The following is a 25,678-nucleotide window of genomic DNA, read 5'->3' on the forward strand; positions in this document are numbered from 1 at the left end:
ATATATATATATACAGAAAACAAAAATGAATATTTAATTTATTTTAATCATAATTATTATATTTTAGAGGATGTAAATGCATTATTTATTAAATATATATCCAAAGACAAAAGCACAAAAGTTACAATTTTGCATATGCATTGTATAATAATGTAAATAATATATAAATATAACAAATCATTTATTTTAATGACATAAATTATATTTTTGTAGACATAAATGCCATGTATATATGTATGGCATTTACATCTACTACAATATTATTATAATTAAAAGAATGTAGAATGCTATATTTGTATGTGTGTGTGTGTATTAATTTAGGTTAATTATAATGCCGTGTGTGTGTGTGTGTGTGTGTGGCTATATCATCATATCACATATTTGGCTGTCAATGGGAAAAATAAAAAAAAGTGTAAATGTACAGTAACGTGCAAAATAAATAAATAAATAACAACAACAATAATAATAGTTCCTATAGGAATTCACCACTGAGGTCTAACAAGCTTGGGGATGTCAGCTGAAAAAATAATTACATTAATGAAATAGAAATGAAAGCAACTGATAAATCAACATGCATGAAGGGCACTGAGTCATTGTTAATGACTTTGTTAAAATACTTACAATAAATCAGGGCTGGTTTAATTACAGGGCGTTCCATGACAGTGAAGTTACTCTTGTATTTAGAGGATTTACAGTGCTAAGAGGAACGGCAGTTACGCTGCACACATTCATCAGATCATTCACAAGTATATTATTAGAACCATGATGTAAAGGCTTGAAACATGTGCGTCACATTTGAGATACTTGTGTTCATCCATTCATGTCTTTCTGTTGGATTTCAGGTCCCATGCCCTCAGTGGAATATATAAATATAACAAATCATTTATTTTAATGACATAAATTATATTTTTGTAGACATAAATGCCATGTATATATGTATGGCATTTACATCTACTAAAATATTATTATAATTAAAAGAAAATGTAATATTTAACCTCTGTAGAATGCTATATTTGTATGTGTGTGTGTGTGTGTGTGTATTAATTTAGGTTAATTATAATGCCGTGTGTGTGTGTGTGTGTGTGGCTATATCATCATATCACATATTTGGCTGTCAATGGGAAAAATAAAAAAAGTGTAAATGTACAATAACATGTGCAAAATAAATAAATAAATAACAACAACAATAATAATAGTACAACCACAATTCATACCTATAAGAATTCACCACTGAGGTCTAACAAGCTTGGGGATGTCAGCTGAAAAAATAATTACATTAATGAAATAGTTATGAAGCCACTGATAAATCAACATGCATGAAGGGCACTGAGTCATTGTTAATGACTTTGTTAAAATACTTACAATAAATCAGGGCTGGTTTAATTACAGGGCGTTCCATGACAGTGAAGTTACTCTTGTATTTAAAGGATTTACAGTGCTAAGAGGAACGGCAGTTACGCTGCACACATTCATCAGATCATTCACAAGTATATTATTAGAACCATGATGTAAAGGCTTCGAAACATGTGCGTCACATTTGAGATACTTGTGTTCATCCATTCATGTCTTTCTGTTGGATTTCAGGTCCCATGCCCTCAGTGGTAGCACAAACCAAAGCCAAATTCAGCCTCAGCAGATTCATCTCCAGATCGAGCTGGAGTGCCACAGCAGAGACGTCTGACAGCACTGTATCTCTGACCGTGTGCTCGCACCCAAACGCTCCTATTGGAGTCTATAAGCTGATCCTGGATCAGGGAGAAAGAATCGGTCTGGGAGAGTTTGTCCTGCTCTTTAACCCCTGGTGCAAACGTAAGCTGTTCTGTCATTGGTGACTGATAATGAGAAACACTTAAAGGGATAGCTCACTCAAAAATGAAAATTCTGTCATTAATTACTGACCCTCATGTCGTTCCAAACCTGTAAGTCCTTCGTTCATCTTCAGAACACAAATTAAGATATTTTTGATGAAATCCGAGAGCTTTCTGACTCTGCATAGACAGCAACACAACTGACATGTTCAAGGCACAGAAACGCAGTAAGGACTTTGTTAAAACAGTCCATGTGACATCAGTGGTTCAACGTAATTTTATGAAGCTAGGAGAATAATTTATGTGCAGAAAGAAAACAAAAATAACAACTTTATTCAAATTCTTCTCCTCTGCGTCACTCTCATTTTTGGGTGAACTATCCCTTTAAATTAACCGGAACAAACAATCAAAATGACTTGGCTTTATGCATAAATCCTTTTTTTTTTTTTTGCAGTCTGAACAGTGTTAAAACAGGATTTTTGCACACTTGTTTCAGTGTAAACAATCAGATTATTACGTTTTTTGTCATCCTGGGCACAATATGCATAATATATTAGACCGCCCTGCATCATATTTGCTGAATAAAATCCAACAATTGTTTCTTTACTAATGTTGGGGTGCTGATTCAAAAATTTAATTTTTTTAATTATATTTTGTCATTTAAAAATAATAATAATTTGCTTATTTTGTCAAATTATTTGACAATAAATTAAGCAATTGAACATTTAAAAAAAAAGTTTAACATTTGGCTGCTTTTGTTATTTTGCATTTTTGCATTGAAGCTGATACATACAATTTGAAAAAGTAGCAATCTTATTTTGTAAAAAAATATATAAATAAATAAACAAAAAATTAATGGAATTTTTTTTATATATAATTTTTTTTTTTATCTCCGCATCATAAAATCAGGTAATATTACGATGTTTTGCAAACGATCAGAACTTTATAAACCTGTCCACATATTTTTAAAATGATAATGTTAATTTAGACTTAATTCTAACGTTTGTAATCGTAGCATTGCTAATACTGTTTACATTTGTGTTTTTTGTCAGTTGTAAGTTACTTTCGATCAAAATGAACAAAAAACAGATTCAAAATTGAATATATTTTCAATCTGTGCTGGTTGTTTCAGAGGACTCGGTGTATCTGGCGAGTGAAGCTGAGATGGAGGAATACGTCCTCTCTCAGGACGGGCTGATCTACCGCGGGATACCCAAACGTATCACAGTCTTACCATGGACTTTTGGACAGGTTCCACACCTAAAAATATCTCTAGAATTGCTTCACCGTAGCAACATGTTCATGAGAAGCTTCCTCGAGTCATACATTAATTTGCCTTCTTTTAAAACAATCAAGCAGCCAATAAAACGTTCAAACAGTATTCATGCCCAAAGCATCTATGCTTCACTGACATGTTTGGTTTCTGTTTCCACAGTTCGAGCCTGGCATACTGGACATCTGTCTGCAGATTTTAGATGAAAGTCCAAACTATATAAGTGACGCAGCGCTGGACTGTTCTGAGAGGAGGAACCCCGTTTATGTGACTCGAGTCCTCAGTGCCATGGTTAGTTACAGCCCTCAAATATTCCTGAAGTTCTACTAATTTTAAAAGTTATGAGTGTTCTGCTTGATTATCACCAGTCCAAATGTTATTCAATTGAATAAATAAAAACAATTAGAATCTAAAAATGTATGTTTAGATTCAAATCTACTAACTAATTGAGCAAAACTATCAAATTCTGTTTTTTTGAGACTTAAAAAAATAATCTAGTTATATATTTGTCTAGCAGCATAATAACATTATTTTTACATGCATTAAAGGGGTCATAGGATGCTACATGCACTTTTACAAGTAGTTTGAACTGAAATGTGTGTTGGCAGTGTGTGTACACAACCACCCTATAATGATAAAAATCTGGTTAAATGTTTTCCCCTTTCTCAAATCGAGCCGATCTCAGATGCATGTCTATGTGATGTCACACTGACAGGCCCCTCCCACGATAGTTTGACTGACAGTAGCATTTCAGCACAGACTGGACTGGTGTCTTACCTTAGCTCCGCCCTGAGTGAGCTGTCATCAGTCCGCCATTGTTTCACAGATGTAGACAAGAATGACTCCTAACAAGCGAATGAGGTGTTCTGTTGTTGGATCTAAGATGATTATAGCAGTCCTTTTGACAGGGTAAAAAAAGGTGTTTTTTACACTACCATTGAGAAGTTTTAACCAAACTATATTACAGACTTTTCATTAAAGGGGTCCTATTATGCTTTTTCACTTTTTCAACTTTAGTTAGTCTGTAATGTTCCTGTTTGAGCATAAAAAAGATCTGCAAAGTTACAAAGTTCAAAGTCCACTTCAAAAGGAGATATTTTATTTAACAGAAATCACTTTTCAAAAACTACAACGAACGACTCGTTTGGACTACAACGCATATTTTCCGGGATTTGTGATATCACAAATATCGACGAATGGGAAGAGACCTGGTTGAGCTGCACTAGAGAAGGCAACGAGTGTTATCACTATGTCGGAGAGACACGCTAGCTTTCCCAAGACAGATGAACTTAGAGCGGTTACAATCATCCGGGTTTAAATCACGCTCAAATTGATTTGATTTTGACGCAATATTTACACTGAAGCTCGAGGCGGCAATAGCAAGGGGCATGACATTTCCCGACCAGGTGCTGAGTGCTGCCAATCACAACGCACACTGGCCCAGCTAACCAATCACAACACACACTGGCCCAGCTAACCAATCACAACACACACTGGCCCAGCTAACCAATCACAACACACACTGGCCCAGCTAACCAATCACAGCACATTTCGTATTTCACAAGGCGGGCCTTCATTTGATACAGGAAGTATTCAAGCCATTCATGCCAGACTGGGGAGAGAGGTGTTGTAATAATGTAAAATATGTGAAAAATAATGTGTTTTTCGAACAACCTAGTATGAGAGCCTGTTCTAGTACACCCCCAAAACAAAATCAAGACTTTGTAAAAGAGCATAATAGGACCCATTTAAGATCCTAAAGAATCATATCAACTTGTGGAAAATGGGCATCCTTATTACCCCTTTAAAGAAAATGTGAGAGTTGCTTTCTAGTGTGAAACTCACCGCCATGTTGTTTCCAGATCAACAGTCTAGATGATAAAGGAGTTCTGGTGGGTAACTGGTCAGATGACCATGAGGACGGCGTGAAGCCCACCGTATGGAAGGACAGCTGCTCCATCCTCCAGCAGTGGAGTAATGACGGCTGCAGGGCGGTGCGTTACGGGCAGTGCTGGGTGTTCGCAGCTGTTGCCTGCACAGGTGATTCATTAACTTCTGCAATAATTATCACAAGTCAATTAACAGTCGTTCAACTAATCAGCAGACAGATATTCTTCAACAGCATGGAAAACTCAATAGGTTTCGGAGGTTTGTTCATTTTATTTGTCCAGTGTGGTCTGTTTTCTAGTTTGGGGAATTTTAAATATAGACCAGAAATTGAAAGACTCTGAATATTCCACACAAGGAATCCTTATAATAACAGTTGGGGAATTCCATACGTATCATTTTAGTATCATTACTATTATTGTCTTTTTAAAATATTTTTATATATTCCGTTTTCATGGTTTCAGTCATTTTTGTGAGGTTTGTTTGTTTTTTTACTTTTTGTGTTTTCATTTTTATTAGTTTTTGTTTTGATTTAAATATGTCTATATAGTTTCTACTGTATATTAGTTTTAATTATTTTAGTACTTAAACTAAATGAAAATTACTTGTAATGTACTTTTAATAACTAAGTGATTAGACCTAAATTTAAAAAAAAATTATGTTTTATTTTATTTCAATTAAAGTTTAATTTATGTCAAGTAAAGTTTTAAATGGTTTTAGTTTTAGTTAACAATAATAACCCTGGCTCATAACCTTCCCTTTTTTGGGAATCATGCATACTTTTTAAAGGCCCATTCCTCATTATGTCCCAATTATATAAACTGCTCCCAAACATTTTCACATATTATCTCAGATATGATCAAACCATATCTTGATTTTGTGTTTGATTGATGTTCCAGTGTCCAGAGCTCTGGGAATCCCATGCAGAGTCGTCACTAACTATGGATCAGCACGTGACAGCAATGGAGACCTAGTAATGGAGCGTTTCTACAACGAATTTGATGAGAACATTGCTAACGACTCTATATGGTATGCATTGTAAAGCCAAAATTAAACAAGATAAAGGTAATTGGTGAACTTTTTTATTGCCATCTTTGGTTCCATGGAAAAACCTTAGATGAAGAACATCCATCGAACCTTTCCATTGCACAATAAATTCCTTATAGTGGGAAAAGGTTATTCAGATTATTAAAATGTTCTTCTTTTAAGAACTGTTCGCTGAAAGGTTCTTTGTGGAACCCAAAATGGTTATTTTATAGCACCGCTGCATTTATTATTAATAATGTAATGCAACTAAGAATAACGTACCTTGTTCTGCCTTAGGAACTTCCATGTTTGGGTGGAGAACTGGATGACACGCCCAGACCTGGCGCTAGGGTACGAAGGTTGGCAAGCGAGCGACCCAACACCTCAGCGTAGGAGTGAAGGTGAGCTAATAATCAATGCCTGACAGAAGTGGAGAAGTAGAGTCAATGAAGAAGCACCTCAGTCCTGCTGTCCTTCTTCTGCCAGGCGTCTTCTGTTGCGGCCCAGCCCCAGTGAGAGCCATTAAAGAGGGCGAGCTCACTTTCAAATATGACATCCCGTTTGTGTACGCCGAGGTGAACGCTGATGTGGTGGAGTACATCAAACTGAGAGATGGAAGGGTGTTTAAGATGGGCGGATCCACTACGGAGGTTGGGAAATCCATCAGCACCAAAGCAGTGGGTCGAGATGAGAGAGAGGACATTACACACAACTACAAGTATCCAGAGGGTAGGGAGCCATTCATTCATTCATGGTTAAGGATCTAGGTTGGATGCAAATTCAATTCCCAAAAGGAAAATCCATAAACTATGATTACAACTATTATAACACTGAGCACGCCACTTAATTCTAGGATATCGTAGGAGCATCTATCCTCTTAAACTCTTATTATTTCTAAAGGCCCTAAAAAAACAACAGCATGATTACATGCTGGTCCAAGTTTTTTTATGCTAACTGGTGTATTAGCAAATGACTTATTGGTGAGGCTAGTTAAAAAGCCTGATAGAGACACCATCATCCAAAACATGACAGATTCTGGTTGTTTCAGTAGGGTAGGAAGATTAAGCATTATCTGGTACCAATATACTATATTAACATATTTCAGTGCCCCCGTCATGATAAATGCTGTTTTCTGTTCAGGTTCTGAAGAAGAGAGAAGGGTTTATGAAAAGGCAAATCATCACAACAAACTAGCACAGGCTGGAGAGGAGCCTGGTTTTCACATCAAAATTAAAGTGACCCCGGACATGCAGATCGGCTCTGATTTTGACGTCTACGCAGAGCTCAAAAACAACACCATGGTTACGAAGTCCTGTCGGGTTATGTTCTACGCCCAAGCAGTGTCTTACAATGGCAAACTTGGAGAAACCTGTGGATTGGGCGAGTTTACAGAGATGAATTTGGCTCCGACTGAAGGTGAGCCTGTTTTCTTACGTTTTTAACTAACTGTATACTTTGGACATGCATATAAACTCTTAAAAATTTGAAAGAGGGTTTTCACAGCAATACTATAGAAGAACCATTTTTGGTTCCCAAAAGAACCATTCAGTGAACAGTTTCTAAAATAACTATTTGTTAGTCTGAAGAACATTTAAAAAATCTAAAGAACCTTCTTCCACTATTAAGAACCTTTTGTGGAATGGAAAGCTCCATGGATGTTAAAGGTTCTTCGTGGAACCATCTATGCCAATAAGAGTGTATATTCAAAAAGGTAACTGTCTCATCGTGTCTTATGTTTCAGGGAGCAAAGTAACTCTTCGACTGGAGTATGCAGAGTACAGTAAAGCCATAAATCAAGATAGGATGATCAAACTGGTGGCTTTACTCATCGATGCAGAGACAAGGGATTTCTACAGAGCAAAGAAGACCATCATACTGGATGGCCCTGAAATAATCGTCAATGTAAACCTTAACTTCTCTCTACAATTTACATTTATAGAATGCTGACTTGACAAAATTTACTTACTATTATTGTGAAAAATTTGGTTAGGTTTTTTTTTTTTTTTGTATTTAAAATCCCTAAAGAGTCTCAAGTTGCTTACTGGAGTAAAACAGCCCATACATATTTAATATAGATCAATGTACTGTAAGCAAGACTCACGGCTCTAACAAGGTGTGATTCGGTCTCCCGCAGATCCTGGGTGTGCCAAAAGTGGGCCAGAACCTGGTGGCAGATTTAGCACTGCAGAATCCACTTCCAGAGCCCTTGGAGAACTGTGTGTTCACTATACATGGTGCCAACCTGACCGACGGCAAACCCATCACTCATGAGTAAGTCACCCGATCACTCCGGACCGGGGTGTGAAAATACATTCCCTCATTCCTCCTGTGGACATACATATCAGTATAAGCAACACAGTGTTGGGGAAGTTACTTTGAAATTGTAGCCTCCCCGGCTACTCTGAAATTAGTTAAAACTACAACTTAATCATAGAAAGTAGCTAGCTATATACGTTTTTAATTAGACATAAATTTTTACAATCAAAACAGTGTTTACCTTGTACAAAAAAAAGAGATAAATTCACTAAACAGTAATAGCATGCCGTATTTAAGCTTCTTATGCATACTCAATCAGCAATATGTGTACATTTCCTCAAATCCCTATCCGTCCATCTACCTAGCAACAGAGCATCATAGCAACCACTTGGGAACATAATTTTGAATCATGTACTGTCTGCTACTTATGAGAGATGACATTTAAAAGATTACATTTTAGATTTTTTATGTTATTTCAGCTTATGATACTATTGTCAGTTTAGAGTTGTGTTGTTCATTCAAACTCTAAGCATTAAAAATTACAATATTTGTTAGCATGTTATGTTATATGCCGTCACATCTAGAACATCAAAACACAAAGACATTTAGTTTGACTGCAGCAGTTTTTTTGACACTGTCAAAACATTTGCAGCTAATTTTATACAAAATATAAAATAATGAAAGTGCAAAAGTTGCATGGTTGTAACAGTTTTTTTTTTCTTAACAGGGTTGGAACAGTTGGCCCTAAAGAGTTTGTCACCGCCAAAGTGCAGTTCACACCAAAGCTGCCAGGACAAAGAAAGATACTGATAGATTTTGCCAGCGATAAACTTCACAATGTTGAGACCTATGAGAATCTTGTCATATATGAATAAATGAACTGTTTTTACTTATGCTTGTGAAGTCTTATTCTGTTGGTTCATGTGGGGTCAGACATCATTTAGAATTTTCAGCATGAAAAACATGCAAGATTTGAAAATGAAATCTCATCAAATGCCAGTTCTGCTGCAAAAATGAGTTATGAATATTTTGTACAAGGGCTGTGCAAATGAATTAAATTATAATAAAATCATGAAACGAGAAGACATGATTGTGTGCAATTAGAACCAATCAGAACGCAGCACGCCTAAATCTAGCATGAGAACTGAACAGTATGGACTTACCATTACGACATGGAAGAAAGCACAGAAACAAGGAAAGTGAATTCAGGGCAGTATAAGAACTTGGTGCAAGGCCCAACAATAACGACCGCCCAATGACCCGGAAACATTCAAGCATCTTTAAATCATTCAATTTAGTAATTGCATGCTGTCTGAAATGGCTGTCTGTGTGCACAAAACATTGAATTGAGTTATTTTGCAAAATTTTACACTATTTACATTCAATTAACTGAATGTATTAAATTAACGAAAAAGAGTTGAGAAAGAAAAGGCATAAGCCTATGTATCAGTATATTGGACCAGTGCAATAGGTCTTAAAGTGACAGCAGCCTAATAAACCTGTTGCTGTCTGTGTTATTAATGTCAATCAAACAACAAAATAAAAAGAGAAGTACTCACTGCTCTTGACCGAATAACTTTCGCAAGGATTAAAAACGTTTTCTCTTTAATGTTTGAACTTTAAATTAGTCAAGATAGTAGTGTTCGCTGTGGCATCAAAATTAGGATCGAGAGTTGTGAAATTTCACTGCCATCTAAAATGCTGTTGTCATAAAACAAGTGAAATGCTACTGTTTCATATAATGTATGTGGTCAAGCAGAATATTGTATTTATGAATGCAAAGTAAGGAAATATTGTTTCGAAATCAAAAATCAGAACATTTGTCCATATCTGTTTCGTACTGTTCTGACTATAATGTAAATTCATAATTTTTTACTTTGAACATAGACTAAATTATTCAACTTTACAAAAATAAGTGTGGTTGGAATAAACTGCCTTCCATTTGCATGCCTAAGGTGCATTTCTCATGTTAGAAAAACAGAATTTGAATATTGCATCAATGCAAAACTGCTCAAAAAGTCTGAAACTCCTCAATAAGTCATGAATCTGAATTATGAATCAGTTCTGCAGCATTTAAAGCAAACCACAATCAGTTCCACCTGTAGTCGGCTGAATTGAAGCTACAGTAGCACGGTTGGCAGTGTGCTTTGGACGTGTCGGTGTTTAAAATCCTAAGAACACTTTCTTGTGAGATACCATTCTTTATATCTTTTTTTTTTTTTTTACTTATTTTCTTCTACACTAATCTCTTCCTCCAATTTTCATTTTCTTATAGATTAAAAAATGGTAACGTGGGACCAAACAAACACTTCAACATGCACACCATCGATTTTCTCAGCGAACTCCAGCTCGTGCTACGTTATACCCACCTATTTTATCGCCGTCTCTCTCAGCATCAACATGGTTCTCAGTCTACCGGCAAACTGTTACATCCTGTGGCTGAGTGTGAAAGAGATGATTCAGGGACAGTCGACTGAAATCTTCATCTTCAATGCGGCACTAGTTGAGGTCGTCTTCTGCTCTTCTTATGTTTTTATCATACAGCAGTATTTCTTTAATTGTACTCATTGCAAGTTTGTCATATATTTTCCTGGTCTGTTGCTGTTAGTCGGTCGTCCTCTGTTTCAGAGCTGCACTTGTGTGGAGCGTTACGTAGGGGTTCTCCATCCTGTGACCTTCTTGAAACTCAAACCCATGAAATACAGAATTGCGTTATCCATCATCGGATGGATTCTGATAGTTATCTCAAGCTTTATGGTTTCAGTGAACATCATTAAACTTCATCAATTAGTTTTTTTGCCAGAACTGCTTGTTTTTTTAAGCATCAAAGTGTTCAGCTGCTTGATGGTCCTGAAGGCTCTGAAGCGACCTGGACCTGGTGACGACTTCAAGAGGAAAGAGGGAACGAACCAAGACAAACTCAAGGCTTTTTGGATCATTCGGATTGTGCTGGCATCTGCAGTGCTTATGTACGGTCCTATGATTATTTCTCTTGTGCTTTATTATCTTATAGATTTAAAGAGGTTTCTTTTGTCCTGGTCTGGGGCCTTGTGCCTTGGGCTCATGACAGGGTTTGTGCATCCTTTCCTCTATCTCAAAAGAGTGGGAAAACTTCCCTTTTGCTAAAGGTACTTCCCATATGTTGGTGTCTCGAAAAGCATTAGACAAACAAATACTGCTTTTCTTTTGAGAAATATTAGATGTATCTAACACAAGATTAAAGAGATCATCCAAAAATTAGATTTCTTGCCAACTTCATGTTATTCCAAACCTTGATTTCTTTCTTCTGTGTGACACACACACACGCACACATACACATTATTTTATTTTTAGGAAGAATATCCTATTTAAACCCCTTGCAAAAGCCTGTCTGGTGTAGCGTATAAAAGATGTAGCAGATCTGCTGTACTTTGAGTCATAAAGTACCTGAACACTATTTTCTGAATACCAGTAACATGAAGCTCATTATATGTTCATTATGTACATTATATTTAAATTTCTTAAATAAGTACTAAAATATATCAATAAAGAAAACCATTTAATGAACATGTGCCTCTTACTCTGATGAAGATCTGCTTTCACATCAAGCAAATGCCAAATGAAATCATCCTGCATTTGGGCCGATTGATTCACATGAGCTTGGGCTTGTATGTAATGGTCCAATTGAAGTCAGACCCCTTAAAAGAACCAACATGCAATGAAACCAAAAGATTAGAGAGTTCAGGTTTCTGCACAATTTACATAGTTTCCAGTCATTTAGTTTGGTGTAGTTGTATGTTTGATTGATTGTGGTCTACGGTGACAGCTGTGTCAATAAAAAATGTGTCTCATCCTAGAAAATCATCATGCAATAACATTTTAATGTCACAACCTGAATAGTGTTTACCTCTCAACCCAATGTGTGCGGTTTCACCTGTGCATTTGAACATTTACCATCTAACCATCGATCTGCATTGAAATGGCATTCAATGAATCAGAAGACGGGTGCAGTCATGCGCACCTGCTAACTGCAATAACCCTCAAATCCCATTCACATTTGGACATATTCAAACCTGCCATATTATGATCACTTACAAAACACACAAGAACCAATGCATTTGGCATCACTAAATACAAATATGTTGTGGCATCATAGCCATTATATTATAATGTAAATATTACTGGACATAAAACTAAAATGCCCCCACAAACTGTCTCCACAAAATTACTTCAAAATATCCCAAAAGTTGTCCCGTTGGGCTTCCTGAAATGTCACTGATTAATTGATTATTTTTTAACTTAGTTCACTTTAGCAGACTGTTTAAGTGCTACTAGAAAAACACGGTTGATAGATTTATCAAAGTTTTACTACTGTAATGGCATCGTGTCTTAATTTTTTTTTTTTTATTCTTTAAACGTGGTCAGTCTGTCTTAAGCTGTGTTACATCCAGATGTTATAAGAACAGAATATTTTATAGACATAACTCATAGCGATCTAGGCACCCTGCTGAAAAACAACAACAACAGAAACCATCAAAAATTCAAATGAAATTAAAATGGTTTCCACTACAAACACCACTACAAACAAACAATCAACTATTACAAATGAAAACCATTAAATGGCTTCCTGTAGTGTAGTTTTGGGACATAACACCATTGCAAATTATGTGAAGGTTTCTATTGTTTTATTCAGCAGGGTAGTACACATTGTTATCCGAGTTTTGTCTATAAGACATAACATTTAGAAATAACGCAGCTCCGACCTAAAATCAGCCAAAACATTGTCTATATAGTTTCTAGTTGTTTCTAGCATTAGCTACAGTTTGAGGCTAATTTTATGCGTGACATTATGTCTAATCCATAAAGCAGGACTGTAGCTCTGAATAATTTTCGATGTTACAAAAATTACCTCACAAGCATAACACTTGTAGATTCATAATTTAAAAACAGTCGGCCTCGCTTGTACCGCCCATGTTTTTCAAAAGATCGTTAGCACACCTTGGTGGGGCTAGTGTGTGTTCCATTAAAGATTTACCCACGAATGAACGCGAACCATAAAATCCATTCACGGTCTATGTAGACGCTGCTTTTTCGCACACTCTCTTTTTCGGTTGTGGCTAGAAGGGATACAGCTACGGCCGGAAACTAAATAAATAAAAAAATTTACCTATTAGAAAATTAATATTTTATTAACGTCTACACCTATCCCAACCCTAAACATGCCCCTTACAATAATGCAAAAACAGTAATTATTGTTAACTTGTACAGGGGAAGTCGTGGCCAAAGGTTGCGGGTTCGAGTCTCGTTCCGGCAGGGATTGTAGGTGGGGGGAGTGAATGTACAGCGCTCTCTCCCACCTTCAACACCACGACTGAGGTGCCCTTGAGCAAGGCACTGAACCCCCAACTGCTCCCCGGGCGCCGCAGCATAAATGGCTGCCCACTGCTCCGGGTGTGTGTTCACGGTGTGTGTGTGTTCACTGTGTGTTTGTTCGTGTTTGACGTTTATAAAAATAAGAAAAGAATGAAAAATATTCCAAAAGAAAATAAATAAATCCACAGCACAAAAGGAAAAACTAATAAATTCCATTTAATTTAATATAATAAATGTGGGCCTAGTAGTTTTCTGCCCTCTTGTGGTAGAAGCCAAGTAACTGATTTTATTGGAGGTCACTTCCTCAAAAGTCCATCTGTTCAGTTGAGTTTCAGGGGGCATCATCGAGAGAACAACAACTCAATGCAATATTAACACATACATCAGTATGTGGGCTTTCATCTTATATTTCATCTGCGTGGAAGGTAAGATAACACATTATATGCATATTTTAATTGTGTTCTAAGGTTAAGCAGATTAAATTATATTTAATTGTCCACAATACAAAAGGTTTCAAGATGTACACTTTAAAATGTGTCTGGCAACTCTAAGCCACAGTTCCATGATGATATATACACTCATGGACAAGAGAGCATTCTTATGACTTGCATAACTGTGAACTTTTGAGAAAATGCAGCTGAACATGTGGCCTGTTCAGTAAGCAGTATAAATGATTGATTTCTGATCTTTAGTAAATATACACAATTCATAACAAATCTAATCTAAAACAATATACAGTTGCAATGACATCAACAATCAGAAAAAGAAAAAAAAAATCAAATAATTAAATAATATTATACACAAGTCACATTAGTGGAAACACTGACATAAACATTTCCTGCTGACTTACACTTGGTCTCTTCACATTCACGCCAAGCTAAATTTAAAAAGAAAGAAAGAAAAACTTTTCATTTGAATCATTTTTGTGATTTCTCACAACATTTTTTTGCATCTGTTTATGTGTTAAGCTAAAGAGTGCCACATTTTCATTTCTGCCATTGGTTTCACTTTTCGAGTTAAAGAAACACTTCTGTCGTTTACATGCAGCATTGTCTGAAACCACAAAAAGACTTCCTTTATCCCTCTTTAGATCATGTTCTGTCAAACCTGCTAGTGTCGCCATACAAACATGCATGAAAAGAAGAAATCAAAGATCTTGCCATTAATTCAAAACCTTATCATCGTTCAATCAGTTGTTTGTCTGTCAGGCCGTCTTGATTTTTAGCCACTATATCACAGTTCAATCTTAAATCTGATTAGGACAATTAATATGAAATTAACTCTACAATCTTCTTCTCTGAAGGATCTTGCATATGGTTGCACATCAACCACAACACTTAACACACAAACCTCAATGACAGTGACAATCAGCAAATTAGTTTTTATTATCACCACACAACAGTTGACTAATAGTGATGACAAAATCAACAACAGTATAAATGTCAGTTGCAAAGGTCCATTGGAAAAACAATAATCCTATAATATGAATCGCATACTTCATGCATGCTGCAATGGATTCTGGGAGATTTCAACAAATTCAGTGTGGTTCAGACAACCATGCACTGTCTTATGTAAATAAAATAATTCATATCTGTGATTCAAAAGGTCCTGTAAGTGTAATGATTTCTATTTATTAAAATATATGCATTAAAATATAAACGACCCAGACTATATTAAACACAGGTTTGTTTGGTTTGTGTCGACCACATGTGCTGAAATGTTGGCTGCCCAGAACATCAAACCATTGAAATTCAACAGGTGTTTAGAAACCATAATTGTCTATACATATTAGTCATTTGTTTACCTCTATATTTCACTTATTTTCATATTGTTTCAGTGGGTGGAGAAATTAATGATGTTGAAACAGTTAAAGTGATGGAGGGAGGTGTTCTCAATCTACATCCTGGACTTGAAGATCTAAAGGGAGACGTTCAGATAATGTGGACGTCTGAAAGTGGCAGAGAAAATAATCGTCTCGCACAGATGCATCAAGGGAAAATTTACACTCATTATGACATGAGATTCACAGGCAGAGTGCAGTTAGACCGAAAAACTGGAATTTTAACCATCATGGACATCAGGACTAATGAATCTGGACTGTATGAAGCCTTAATCATCATCAATACACTCATCACAGGACGGAGATACAAAGTTCATGTTTATGGTAAGTTACAGCTGCAGCCTCTATTGAAAAATAACATGGAAATCATAGGATATTGATTAGATTTGGTTCCATATTGATTATTGCACTGCAATACTGGCATCTTTAATTAAGGAAGATATGGCTTTAAGGTGATGTGCATGCTTCCTTTTGTTCTAAAGCACCTGTCTCTGTACCAGCCATCAGGAGCAGCTCATCAGTTAGTGTGCACCAATCGACAGGTCTGTCTTTATGATTTCTGTATGAAATAATACAATTTTCTGTGGACTTTTTTAGCTTAGAGTTCTGACCTTTTTCTCTCAATTGCGAGTTTATAATTCAGCATTTTTTTCTTAGAATTGTGAGTTTATAACTTGCAAATGGCATCTCGCAATTTTTACTTTTTCCCCCCAGAATTCTACATGTGTATGTGGTTTAAAAAAAAAACAAAAAAAAAAACTTGACGTGTGAAATTAAGATTCTGAGGGGGGAAAAATGTCATAATTATGAGATGTATACTTTTGGGGAAACGTCTGAATTGTGATATATAAACAGAATTCAGTTTTTTTTTTGTTTAGTTTTTTTTTTTAAAGAGTCAGAAATGCAAGTAAATTTTGAATTTTGGGGGAAAGTCTGAATTGTGCAGACGTAAACTTAGCATTCGGAGAACAAAAAGTCTAAATTGCAAGATGTAAACCTACAATTCTGAGAAAAAAAAGTCTGAATTGTGAGACGTAAATGTAGAATTCTGAAAAAAAATTTAGAATTGTGAAACGTAAAATTGGTGGAAATAAGCTTCCATAAAATGATTCCAGAAGTTCTGCAACAATACTAAAGAAAATATTACATATTTTTGAATAGTTTTGTTATTATGTTGCTTTTGGGACTCTTTTTTGTAAATTATGATAGAAGTAGAATTCATTTCTTTCAGGTACATCACAGGAAACAGAGGAGTTCTGCTCTGTGTTGTGTTCTGTGAAAAATGATCAAGGCGTGTTCATCTCGTGGTATAAAGGAGGTGAAATGCTGAAACAGACCAGCAATCCTGATCTCAACATCAACCTCAGTTTAGCATTAGAGCTTCATTATAATGATCCAGAGACCTACAGCTGCACGGCTGTGAATCCAGTGAGCAATAAGACTGTCCATCTTCATATGAAAGAGATCTGCCCACGACGTGAAGGTATGATAACTCAGTCTACATATACCACAGAACTCACATTCTGCCACAATGAACTCTGTGTAGCATTTTCACAAAGGCATTTAATGGCACAGAAGATGTTTCTGAATAAGTCTGTTCTCTTTCAGATTGTCTGGATCACTGTGGCGTCACTGAGGCTCTGATTCGTCTGGTTCTGTCTGGTCTGGTGGGAATCGTCGCTGTTGGATTTCTTATCGATCATTTGAGGTTCTGCTCATCTCAGAAAAGAGCTGCTGCTGCTGCTGTGTGCTGAAGATACTTTTGTGAGATTTGGTGTAATTGCCCTTTCCTTTTACACTCTTAAAAATAGATTTTGGTCCTGTTGTATTTTATAACTGGGAACCAGTTTCTATTTAACAAAAACAACAAATAAGCTCTGTAATATGTACAGTAGTATCATATATTTAGAAAACATGCTCTGGAAAAAAAATTCTATGGGCTTCTGTCTATGTGGTCTGTTGTATGTAAAAATATATTATTTAATTTGACAATTAAACAAATATAAGTAATGTTAAGGTAGAAATAATCCCTTAACTCATTGGTTAGTGCCCATGTTCACTTTGTATAGTGTATATACCATTGCTGCACTTTTTTGTTGCTAGACAATATACACAAAATGCTTTTATAATTATGTATTGTTTTGTACATTGTACTTTTATTTAGGTAAGTAGCACATCTCACAGCTAATGATAATTCGGGACACTAATACATAATCTGATCACTTCTTTTATGAGATGCACATGTTTTTCTCTGTGTATGTTTACTTTCTGTCGTTACATTACAAGAATCATTTTAGCCAACACACATACTGTAAGTAAGAGAAAAGCATTTAAGATGATAAAAAAAGTTTTTACTTTCAACTTTTTTGGTTCTGCTTCCATTTTCCAATCCAATCAACTGACAATTCTGCTTAACCCGTTTTAATCTAAAGACATTTTGTTGTATGATTATGCAAATATAAAGAAATGCACTGTTGTAAATGCCTTTGTACAGAGAAGTCTAACAGAGATGTGTTCAGTAAGACTTGAATATATTTTAAATAAAATAAATACAAACAGAATGCACAGACAATACAAAAATATTGTAATGCCACTCACAATTCATAAAGAAACGATAATAAATAAAGCCTCAAGTGACGATTATCTTGGTCCAAACCCAACAGCTTATATGTGACCTTGGACCACAAAACCAGTCATAAGGGTCCATTTTTCGAAGTTTTATAGATAATCTGCTGAATAAATAAGCTTTCCATTGATGTATGGTTTGTTAGGATCGGACAATATTTGGCCGAGATATAACTATTTGAAAATCTGGAATCTGAGGGTGCAAAAACATCAAAAAGTTGTAGAAAGTTGATGAAGAAAGTATAATCACCTTCTTCAAAATATTTTCTTTAAACTTGTCCAAATCAAGTTCATAGCATATTACTATATATAACATATTAGCATATGCATATTACTAATCAAATTAAGTATTGATATATATACGGTAGGAAATTTACAAAATATCCTCATGGAACATGATCTTTACTTAATATCCTAATGATTTTTGGCATAAAAGAAAAACCAATCATTTTGACCCATACAGTTGGCTATTGCTACAAATATACCTGTGCTACTTGTGACTGCTTTTGTGCTCCAGGGTTGTGCTTTTCAGATACGACTATCTTGAATCTCCGCTGGAGATTAAGTTAGGGTTTGATGGAAACAGAAAAACAGAATTAGCTTACTACTCAGAGATCACAAAAGCTACAATAAAGCGATTGACTCTTGCGCTGTCATTTTTTATGACAAGTTATTGACAAGAGAATGTGCCACAGTATCTGATTGAATACTTTAAATACTAATTTATATGCTATTAAGAAATGAGTGTGCTTTTTACGTGAAATGTGCTTTTACAGAAATGTTATTGTATATATTATACTAAAAGAGACAAACAATATTGCAATATATCTAATCATGTCTGGCAACTTGACAAACATGTATTCGGTTTGATTAGGAAAAAGTTAACATTTAAGGATCAATAAGAATTTTCAAAATGGCCTATTTCTAATTAAAGGAAACAAAGGAGGTATTGTTAGTGTACAGTGGTGCTACAAATAAAAACAACTGTTATTTAGCCATTCGTACTGATGCAAAACTATTAGGTTAAACAGGATTTCTAAACCTTTGGCTCTATCTGGTGGACAATCGTCAGTGCTTGGAGCCATAATTATCATCTTATCAAAGGCAGCAGAATCTCCTGGGATCTCTTGGGAAATCAGCACCAGTGTCCCAGTGGCAGCACCAGTGGTTACATTCCTCAGTGAATGAAACAACATTTTGATTCCTTATAGTCGACCCATCTTGTTATTCCATTTAGCTTAGTCCTGCACTGGATGAGTTTGCAATAATACAGTAACTATAAGTAACCTGCATGATCACTTTAGGATCTGTGCCACCTGCTGGCTTCAGTGTCTATCTCTTGGGGCACTTTGTCAGAATTTGCCTGTAAATCCATATAAAAACAATTACAGGATGCCATGCAAATCAAGTGAAAATAATGATGTAGATGCCAAAGTATAAACTATAACTACTTTAGGTTTATAATATCCAACCATTCCATTGTCAGTGCACAATAAAATTACACAAACCTGCATCATATTTGCTGGATAAAATCCAGTACTTGTTTCTTACTAAAGAAGACATTATTTGAGTCTTCCTTTGTGCCGTTTACACATGTATGAATGATCCTGAAGACATTATTTGATGCCTAATCCTGATTTCAAGGCTAGAACTATAAAGAAACACGAGCCAGATGTGTTATGTGGATGTTTTACTGCATCCAAACAGCAACACAAAATTGTAGATTTTGTGAAGAAAAAAAAAGCTTATTTATTTTTAATAAACCTGTGTTTGTGTTAAGGTCTCTGAAATTAATTGTGTATTTGAACATTTTTCCACTTCTATTCTGACTATAAGTTAAATAATACATTTTAAATATTTTTGTCATTAAAACTTTTGACATTTGATACAAATGTACATAATGGAAAATTTTTATTGATATTTTTGAATGCAGCATCATGAAATTCCGTAACTTTTTTTGCAAATCAGCAAGCAGAATTTTTTTTCAAGATGCTATTTTCAATGTCATAAGACAGGTTAAGACAAATTGCTCTGCAATTATGATACTTGCCTTTCTGTGTTTCCTATAAATGACAGCGCCAGTGATGACCACTAAAGCGAGGACCACTAAAACTGCACCTGCACTTTTTCCTGCAGTAAATTCACCGTTCGTGGCAGAAGCTATTTTTTCTGGGATGATAGTACTGAGTGGAGGCTCTGTAAGGGATAAAGAGAACAAAAACTATGAGTGAATTCTTACAAATAACTTTTATGCATTTCATAATGAGTTTATTTTGTATACAAAAACCCTTAAAGTGATCAAAAAGAAAAATGCAATAATTCTGTTTTCTATTATTATGGACTATGATCTACAAGAAAAACCCTAGCCCCCCTTCAAGGAAATAAAAAAAAAAAAATTCTCTCTCTCTCTGTTCTCTCCTTTTTTGTTGTTGTTGTTGTTGTATTTGTATGCACCTGTTCTGTATATTGTAATGTGAAGATGTTTTGATATGGCCAAATTGTTTGTACATCAATGATTGTTAAATTTAAAAAAATTTAATTAAATAAAAAAAAATCCGTAGTTTAAGGAAATAAATAACTGCAAATTTGAGTGTTAAAAAAAAAACTTCGGTTAGCTTAAATTCGGTGTTCTCTGTCAGGTCCGAGCTCACGCACGCCCCCTCGTGACGCAACGTTACGACGCAACATGTGACAAGTTCGTCCACCCATAGGTCACTTGAGTTCAGTCATTGATTGTGTTGAATTATAACTTTCTTCTTTGCGGTTAACTGCGAACAAATCTCTACCTTCATTTTAATAGCGTACAGTGGCTAAGGTGCCGATTCTGCTTAACGGAGAAAAACTAAATATGTTCTTTTGCGATATATGTATTAATTATACTTTCCCAAAGTGTTTAAATGCCCGCATAAGTCAGAATAACCTCAAAATAAACAGTTATTTCTCATAACTGGCTAAATGTATGCTGCTGTACTCTTGTTATCCTGTAAAATGATGCTGATGCAACTGCTGCAGCGGATTTCAGATAGCTCGGCAATACAACACGCAAGTGTAATACTTACCATAAACAGTAACGTTGTAAATCTTGTTTTCGAGCCGCTTGTTGCTGTGTTTGCGAACCTTGTAAAGCCCCGTTTGATGGTCGCCGACATTCATCAGCATCAGAGTAACATTCTGTCCATCAGATACCAGAGAGACTCCGGGTCTCCAGCACTCGCGCTCACAGACTCCGTTATGACAGATTAACTGAGCTATCTGTTCCTGTGAGGAGCCTTTGAGACGGCTCACCAAAACCTGAGGATCTTCGTCCCATGTCTCAAAGTGAACAGAGATGGTGAGGTTTCCTCCTTCAGGCACCGTACGTGACTCGGTCTCATCCTCATCTTCAACAGCAGCCGCAGCACCAAAACCAATGCCTTTAAAAATATATATATATACACTGTGCGAGTAAAGCTGACTCATCCTCAAATCAAATGTAACAAGTAAGCTATAAATTAACCCATGAGAGTAACTTGGTAACAAAACTTACCAATCCAACACGTTACTACAACGAAGAGTATCATATTCGGTATCTTGGAAAACAACTTGATATTGTTGTATAACTTAACCGGATAAACTCTCGTGGCGCTGGCTGCTATAAAACTCACCACGCCCACAAACATCACACCACCACAGACACAACCAGATCCCTTGTGAAAAAAAAAGTATACTTTATTGTATTTGTAATATATTGCCCGTTGTAATAGTACATTGCAAATATTCTAACAAAAAATCTTTAAATATATAAAAAAGTATATTAGCATCATGCTTTTGTCTATTTTCACAATACAACTTTTAACACACTTTAAAACAATTGTAATTTAGTATTTTCTAAAAAAATATATATATTTTACAAAAATATACTTGAATTTATTTTTTATAAGTATATTTATTTGCACTTTACTTAAATATATTTTATGAATATTTTTTAACTGTGTGCTGAAAATGATCATTGTAACAATGCATTGAAAGCATACTTTCAAAGTACATTATTAAATAATCCGAAGTTGTAGTATATTTTAAGTCACATTTGTGAGTAATTTTTAAGTTTACTTCTTCATGCTTGGAATTCACTTCATTACTTGGACATACATTGTTTTCAGAGTAATTAAGTAATAACACAAATAAATGTATTATAAAGTGTACAGTCAAGTAAACACTGTCTATATTGCATGGGCAAAAAATGAAGTTCACTCACTCTGCATTAATATTATTATATTATATTGCATTATTATAACATATCATTATAAATTTTATGGAGAAATAAAGCTGAAAAACTAAAATTGGCATTGGCATCTGTATAAAGCTGCAGAAGTAGTTCCCCAGGAATCAGTTTTTAATCTCTTTCAATATTGTTTGGAAGTTTGTCTTTAGACCTAATAATTACACATATGTGAGTGATTGAGGATGGACAGCAAATACATTATGAGACACTATATACATGTTGAGGATATATTTAGCTGAACATCTCTAAAAAATGTTCCTCCACGCACAGTCTTTAGCTAAAACAATCTGTTTGGATGCAGAAGATGCCCATCCTCACACTTGAAAGCCACCAGGGTCATAATTTCACAGAATGTTCCGTCACTTAACTGTACAACAGAATTGATCTCTTTTAAAGAGTCGTGTTATTACAGGAATGATAAAGAACACTGCTCACTGAGAAAAAAAATGTAATGCTGTTCACTTTATTTAAACAATTCCTTTTGATTTAACACCATCAGGTTTCCCATTCCCAAACAACTTTTTTTCTTTTAAATAATGTTTTTGGAGAAAATATGTTTGTATAGAGCATAGGGCTATAGGTTATTATAACTAATTAAAAGCTAATCAAATAAATACATAAACAATAGTAAATATACTTACTATTTATATATTTACTAATATTTACTATATTTCACTGTGGGGGGGGGATTATTCATTTAATTTACTAAATTTTTTTTAAGGAAAGTGGTTGCAATCAATTTATTTTAGCTACATTTAAATAAACAAATTTTATTTGTTTATCGTATATATATTGTCAAATTTTAAAAATGTTTATTTAAATGTAGCTAAAATAAATTGTTTGTAACCACTTACCTTAAAAAAAAAAATTATTATTTTTTTCAGTGTACATAAGTCTTTCATATAAAGCCTACATTTAGCCTTTTTTAATGTAATAACTTTTACTTATGGCAAAATATATATTTTTAGTGTGTTTCCTAAAAAGATTCAAAAACCGTGCCCGTTATCTAGTCAGTCCCGTGACGTCAGCCCATCCAATCACAGCTGAGCAACGTTACGGTTGAACCACTGATGCCAGATGGATTATTTCTGACGAAGCTTTTCATACTTTTCTGGACCTTGACAATAATTTACTTGGCAGTCAATAGGACAGTCACAAGCCTCCTGGTTTTCATCCAAAATATCTTCAATTGTGTTCCGAAGACGAAGGAAGCTTTTACGGGTTTGGAACGACATGGGGCTAAGTGATTAATGACAGAATTTTCATTTTGGGGTGGAGTATCCCTTTAAGTAGTACGGGTTTAATATAGGAGATTTACAGTCTGATGTAGTAAAAAGAAAAAGTTGTATGAACATGTACTCTGACCATACCTCTTTTACTTTGATATATGCGGTTCTTGTGTAGTTTTCACACACAAGTACATCTGATGTGTGAGCGGCCATCAGGCGCAAGTGTAACAAAGAGCAATTCTTTATAGAATTGCAATATCTTTTGGACATGTATAATTTAAAATTGTTATGTATTATGTTGTATTGCTTTTGATTTGTTTTATAGTATTTATTTTATGTTCGGAATAAAGTTTTAAAAAATGAAGTTTGTGTGTTGCTGCTGTTACAAAATGTTATGGGCCATTGTACAATTTTCCTCGACCAGAGATGTTCAACAAATAAACAAATCCAGATATTGCTATTCAAAAAAAATATATGAATTTTTCAGTGTTCACTGATCTATAATAAATATAGATCATATATTCAGATTTATAATAAATATATGTGGTTTATACACAACAGCTTGTTGTGTGTGTGTTATATTTCGTAATCAGGCAACAACAAAAAAAGACGTCTTAGGTGACTAAAAGCAGACCATTATGTCGGACAGTTTTTGTTTTAAAGGATACGAATGGTCAAGCACTGCCATCTTGTGTTGGTTCACTGAATATCTTACAAAAATGGTAGCATTAAACAATTAAATTATCAGTGTGGGTGCAAAATATTAGGGCTGCAACTAACGATTATTTTGATCATCGATTAGTTGGTCGATATTTTTTTCTTTCTCGATTAATCGGATTTTTTTTTTTTTTTTTTACAAAAAATTCACTAATTAAATCTCTGCATTAAAAATTAAAATAATAATAAAGACGAATAAAATCACAAACTCAGTGGTAACCAATAGGTAAGAGTAATGTTCTGCAGGAACACGTTCACTTTGATCACAGTCACGTCTTACTGTCATTTCTTTATCCTGTAAAAGGTGGTTATTATGAAGCATCTGATATTTATATTCAGACAATTACATGCTGTTATCCCATTACAGTTCCTACTCTCATAAAATACTTGCAAAGCATGTTGACCTTTAAAACTTAATTTAACTTTCAACAACAGATATTTCAGCACAATAAATGTTTTTGCGCTGATTATTAATTGTCTCTGTTTTTTTCAGTTCCCATAACATCTGGAAGTAACACATTTGACCTAAACATCAATAAAATAGTGATGTTACGTTCAACAACGAAACTTCAAAACTTGTATAAAAAAACACACATTTCACATTGAAGCACTGTATCAGAGCTTGATTCGTTTTGAGAAAAGCATGTGATCTATGACGTCCGAAGCTTAATTCGCCTGAAAACCACGTGACTGTTTTAAAGCGCACCTCAGCTCTATTTCCTTTACATTATATTACATTATAATGTGTTGGCATTGTTTTTTTGGTATCGTAATTTATATACTGAGCTCAAAAATTAACTTTGGCCATGAAATATCAGTCTAAGGACTGAGGCAGAGTTCAAATAAACAGATCATAGGTTTAATTTATGAATTTATGTTTTATTTGTTTTACTTATTTTACTGCCAGTACACCGACACAAATGAATGACTTTGACAATAAACATTATTTATATAAAATATAATAAAACAAAAAATCAGTTGCAGAACCAGATGTGAAACGTCTCGGGTTACTTATGTAACCATGGTTCCCTGAGGGGAACGAGACACTGCGTCCTCTAGGGGTCGCTATGGGGAACACCTCGTCGTGACCCGTGTCTGAAGCCTACATTGAAAAAACACCAACTTGTTTGGCCGGCGACAGCCATGACGTCACTACCGTCGCAACTAGTACAAAATAGGCGCCGGTAGCGCACATCATCACTTCTTCGTCTGAAGCTTGTGTCCGCAGCATGGCACAAAAGCTAGAGGACGCAGTGTCTCGTTCCCCTCAGGGAACCATGGTTACATAAGTAACCCGAGACGTTCCCTTTCGTGGAACTTCGAACTGCGTCCTCTAGGGGTCGCTATGGGGAACGGTATACCCACGCCGCCATGCTGAGGGGAGTGCAAGCCAGAACCATGGCG

At 35.2% G+C, this 25,678-nt stretch overlaps 2 protein-coding genes across 2 annotated transcripts in view; both read left to right on the forward strand.

Annotated features, from left to right (window-relative positions):
• Window positions 1–9,125, forward strand: part of tgm2a (transglutaminase 2, C polypeptide A) — a 10,900-nt gene extending 1,775 nt beyond the window's left edge. Inside the window, exons 3-13 of the mRNA XM_016255543.1 lie at window positions 1,585–1,809; window positions 2,941–3,059; window positions 3,244–3,372; window positions 4,944–5,121; window positions 5,868–5,997; window positions 6,292–6,395; window positions 6,481–6,723; window positions 7,135–7,410; window positions 7,736–7,896; window positions 8,129–8,265; window positions 8,978–9,125. Coding sequence (XP_016111029.1) covers window positions 1,585–1,809; window positions 2,941–3,059; window positions 3,244–3,372; window positions 4,944–5,121; window positions 5,868–5,997; window positions 6,292–6,395; window positions 6,481–6,723; window positions 7,135–7,410; window positions 7,736–7,896; window positions 8,129–8,265; window positions 8,978–9,125 — 1,850 coding nt within the window. The remainder of the gene's footprint in view (window positions 1–1,584; window positions 1,810–2,940; window positions 3,060–3,243; window positions 3,373–4,943; window positions 5,122–5,867; window positions 5,998–6,291; window positions 6,396–6,480; window positions 6,724–7,134; window positions 7,411–7,735; window positions 7,897–8,128; window positions 8,266–8,977) is intronic.
• A 4,821-nt stretch (window positions 9,126–13,946) lies between these two features.
• Window positions 13,947–17,275, forward strand: LOC107569436 (SLAM family member 5-like). Its single transcript, XM_016255536.1, has 5 exons — window positions 13,947–14,027; window positions 15,440–15,766; window positions 15,925–15,984; window positions 16,674–16,925; window positions 17,051–17,275. The coding sequence occupies exons 1-5, from the start codon at window positions 13,991–13,993 to the stop codon at window positions 17,194–17,196; spliced, it is 822 nt and encodes a 273-aa protein (XP_016111022.1). The 5' UTR covers window positions 13,947–13,990; the 3' UTR covers window positions 17,197–17,275.
• The last annotated feature ends 8,403 nt before the right edge of the window (window positions 17,276–25,678 follow it).

The sequence above is a fragment of the Sinocyclocheilus grahami genome, unplaced genomic scaffold (genome assembly GCF_001515645.1).
Source record: "Sinocyclocheilus grahami isolate Dianchi unplaced genomic scaffold, SAMN03320097.WGS_v1.1 scaffold1345.1, whole genome shotgun sequence".
In the NCBI taxonomy this organism is placed as follows: domain Eukaryota; kingdom Metazoa; phylum Chordata; class Actinopteri; order Cypriniformes; family Cyprinidae; genus Sinocyclocheilus; species Sinocyclocheilus grahami.

Coding starts and splice junctions, on each gene's coding strand:
- LOC107569436 (XM_016255536.1), top strand. CDS start 13,991: ATGTGGGCTTTCATCTTATATTTCATCTGCGTGGAAG. Junction 14,028..15,439: donor ATATTTCATCTGCGTGGAAG/GTAAGATAACAC, acceptor ATATTGTTTCAG/TGGGTGGAGAAATTAATGAT. Junction 16,926..17,050: donor GATCTGCCCACGACGTGAAG/GTATGATAACTC, acceptor GTTCTCTTTCAG/ATTGTCTGGATCACTGTGGC.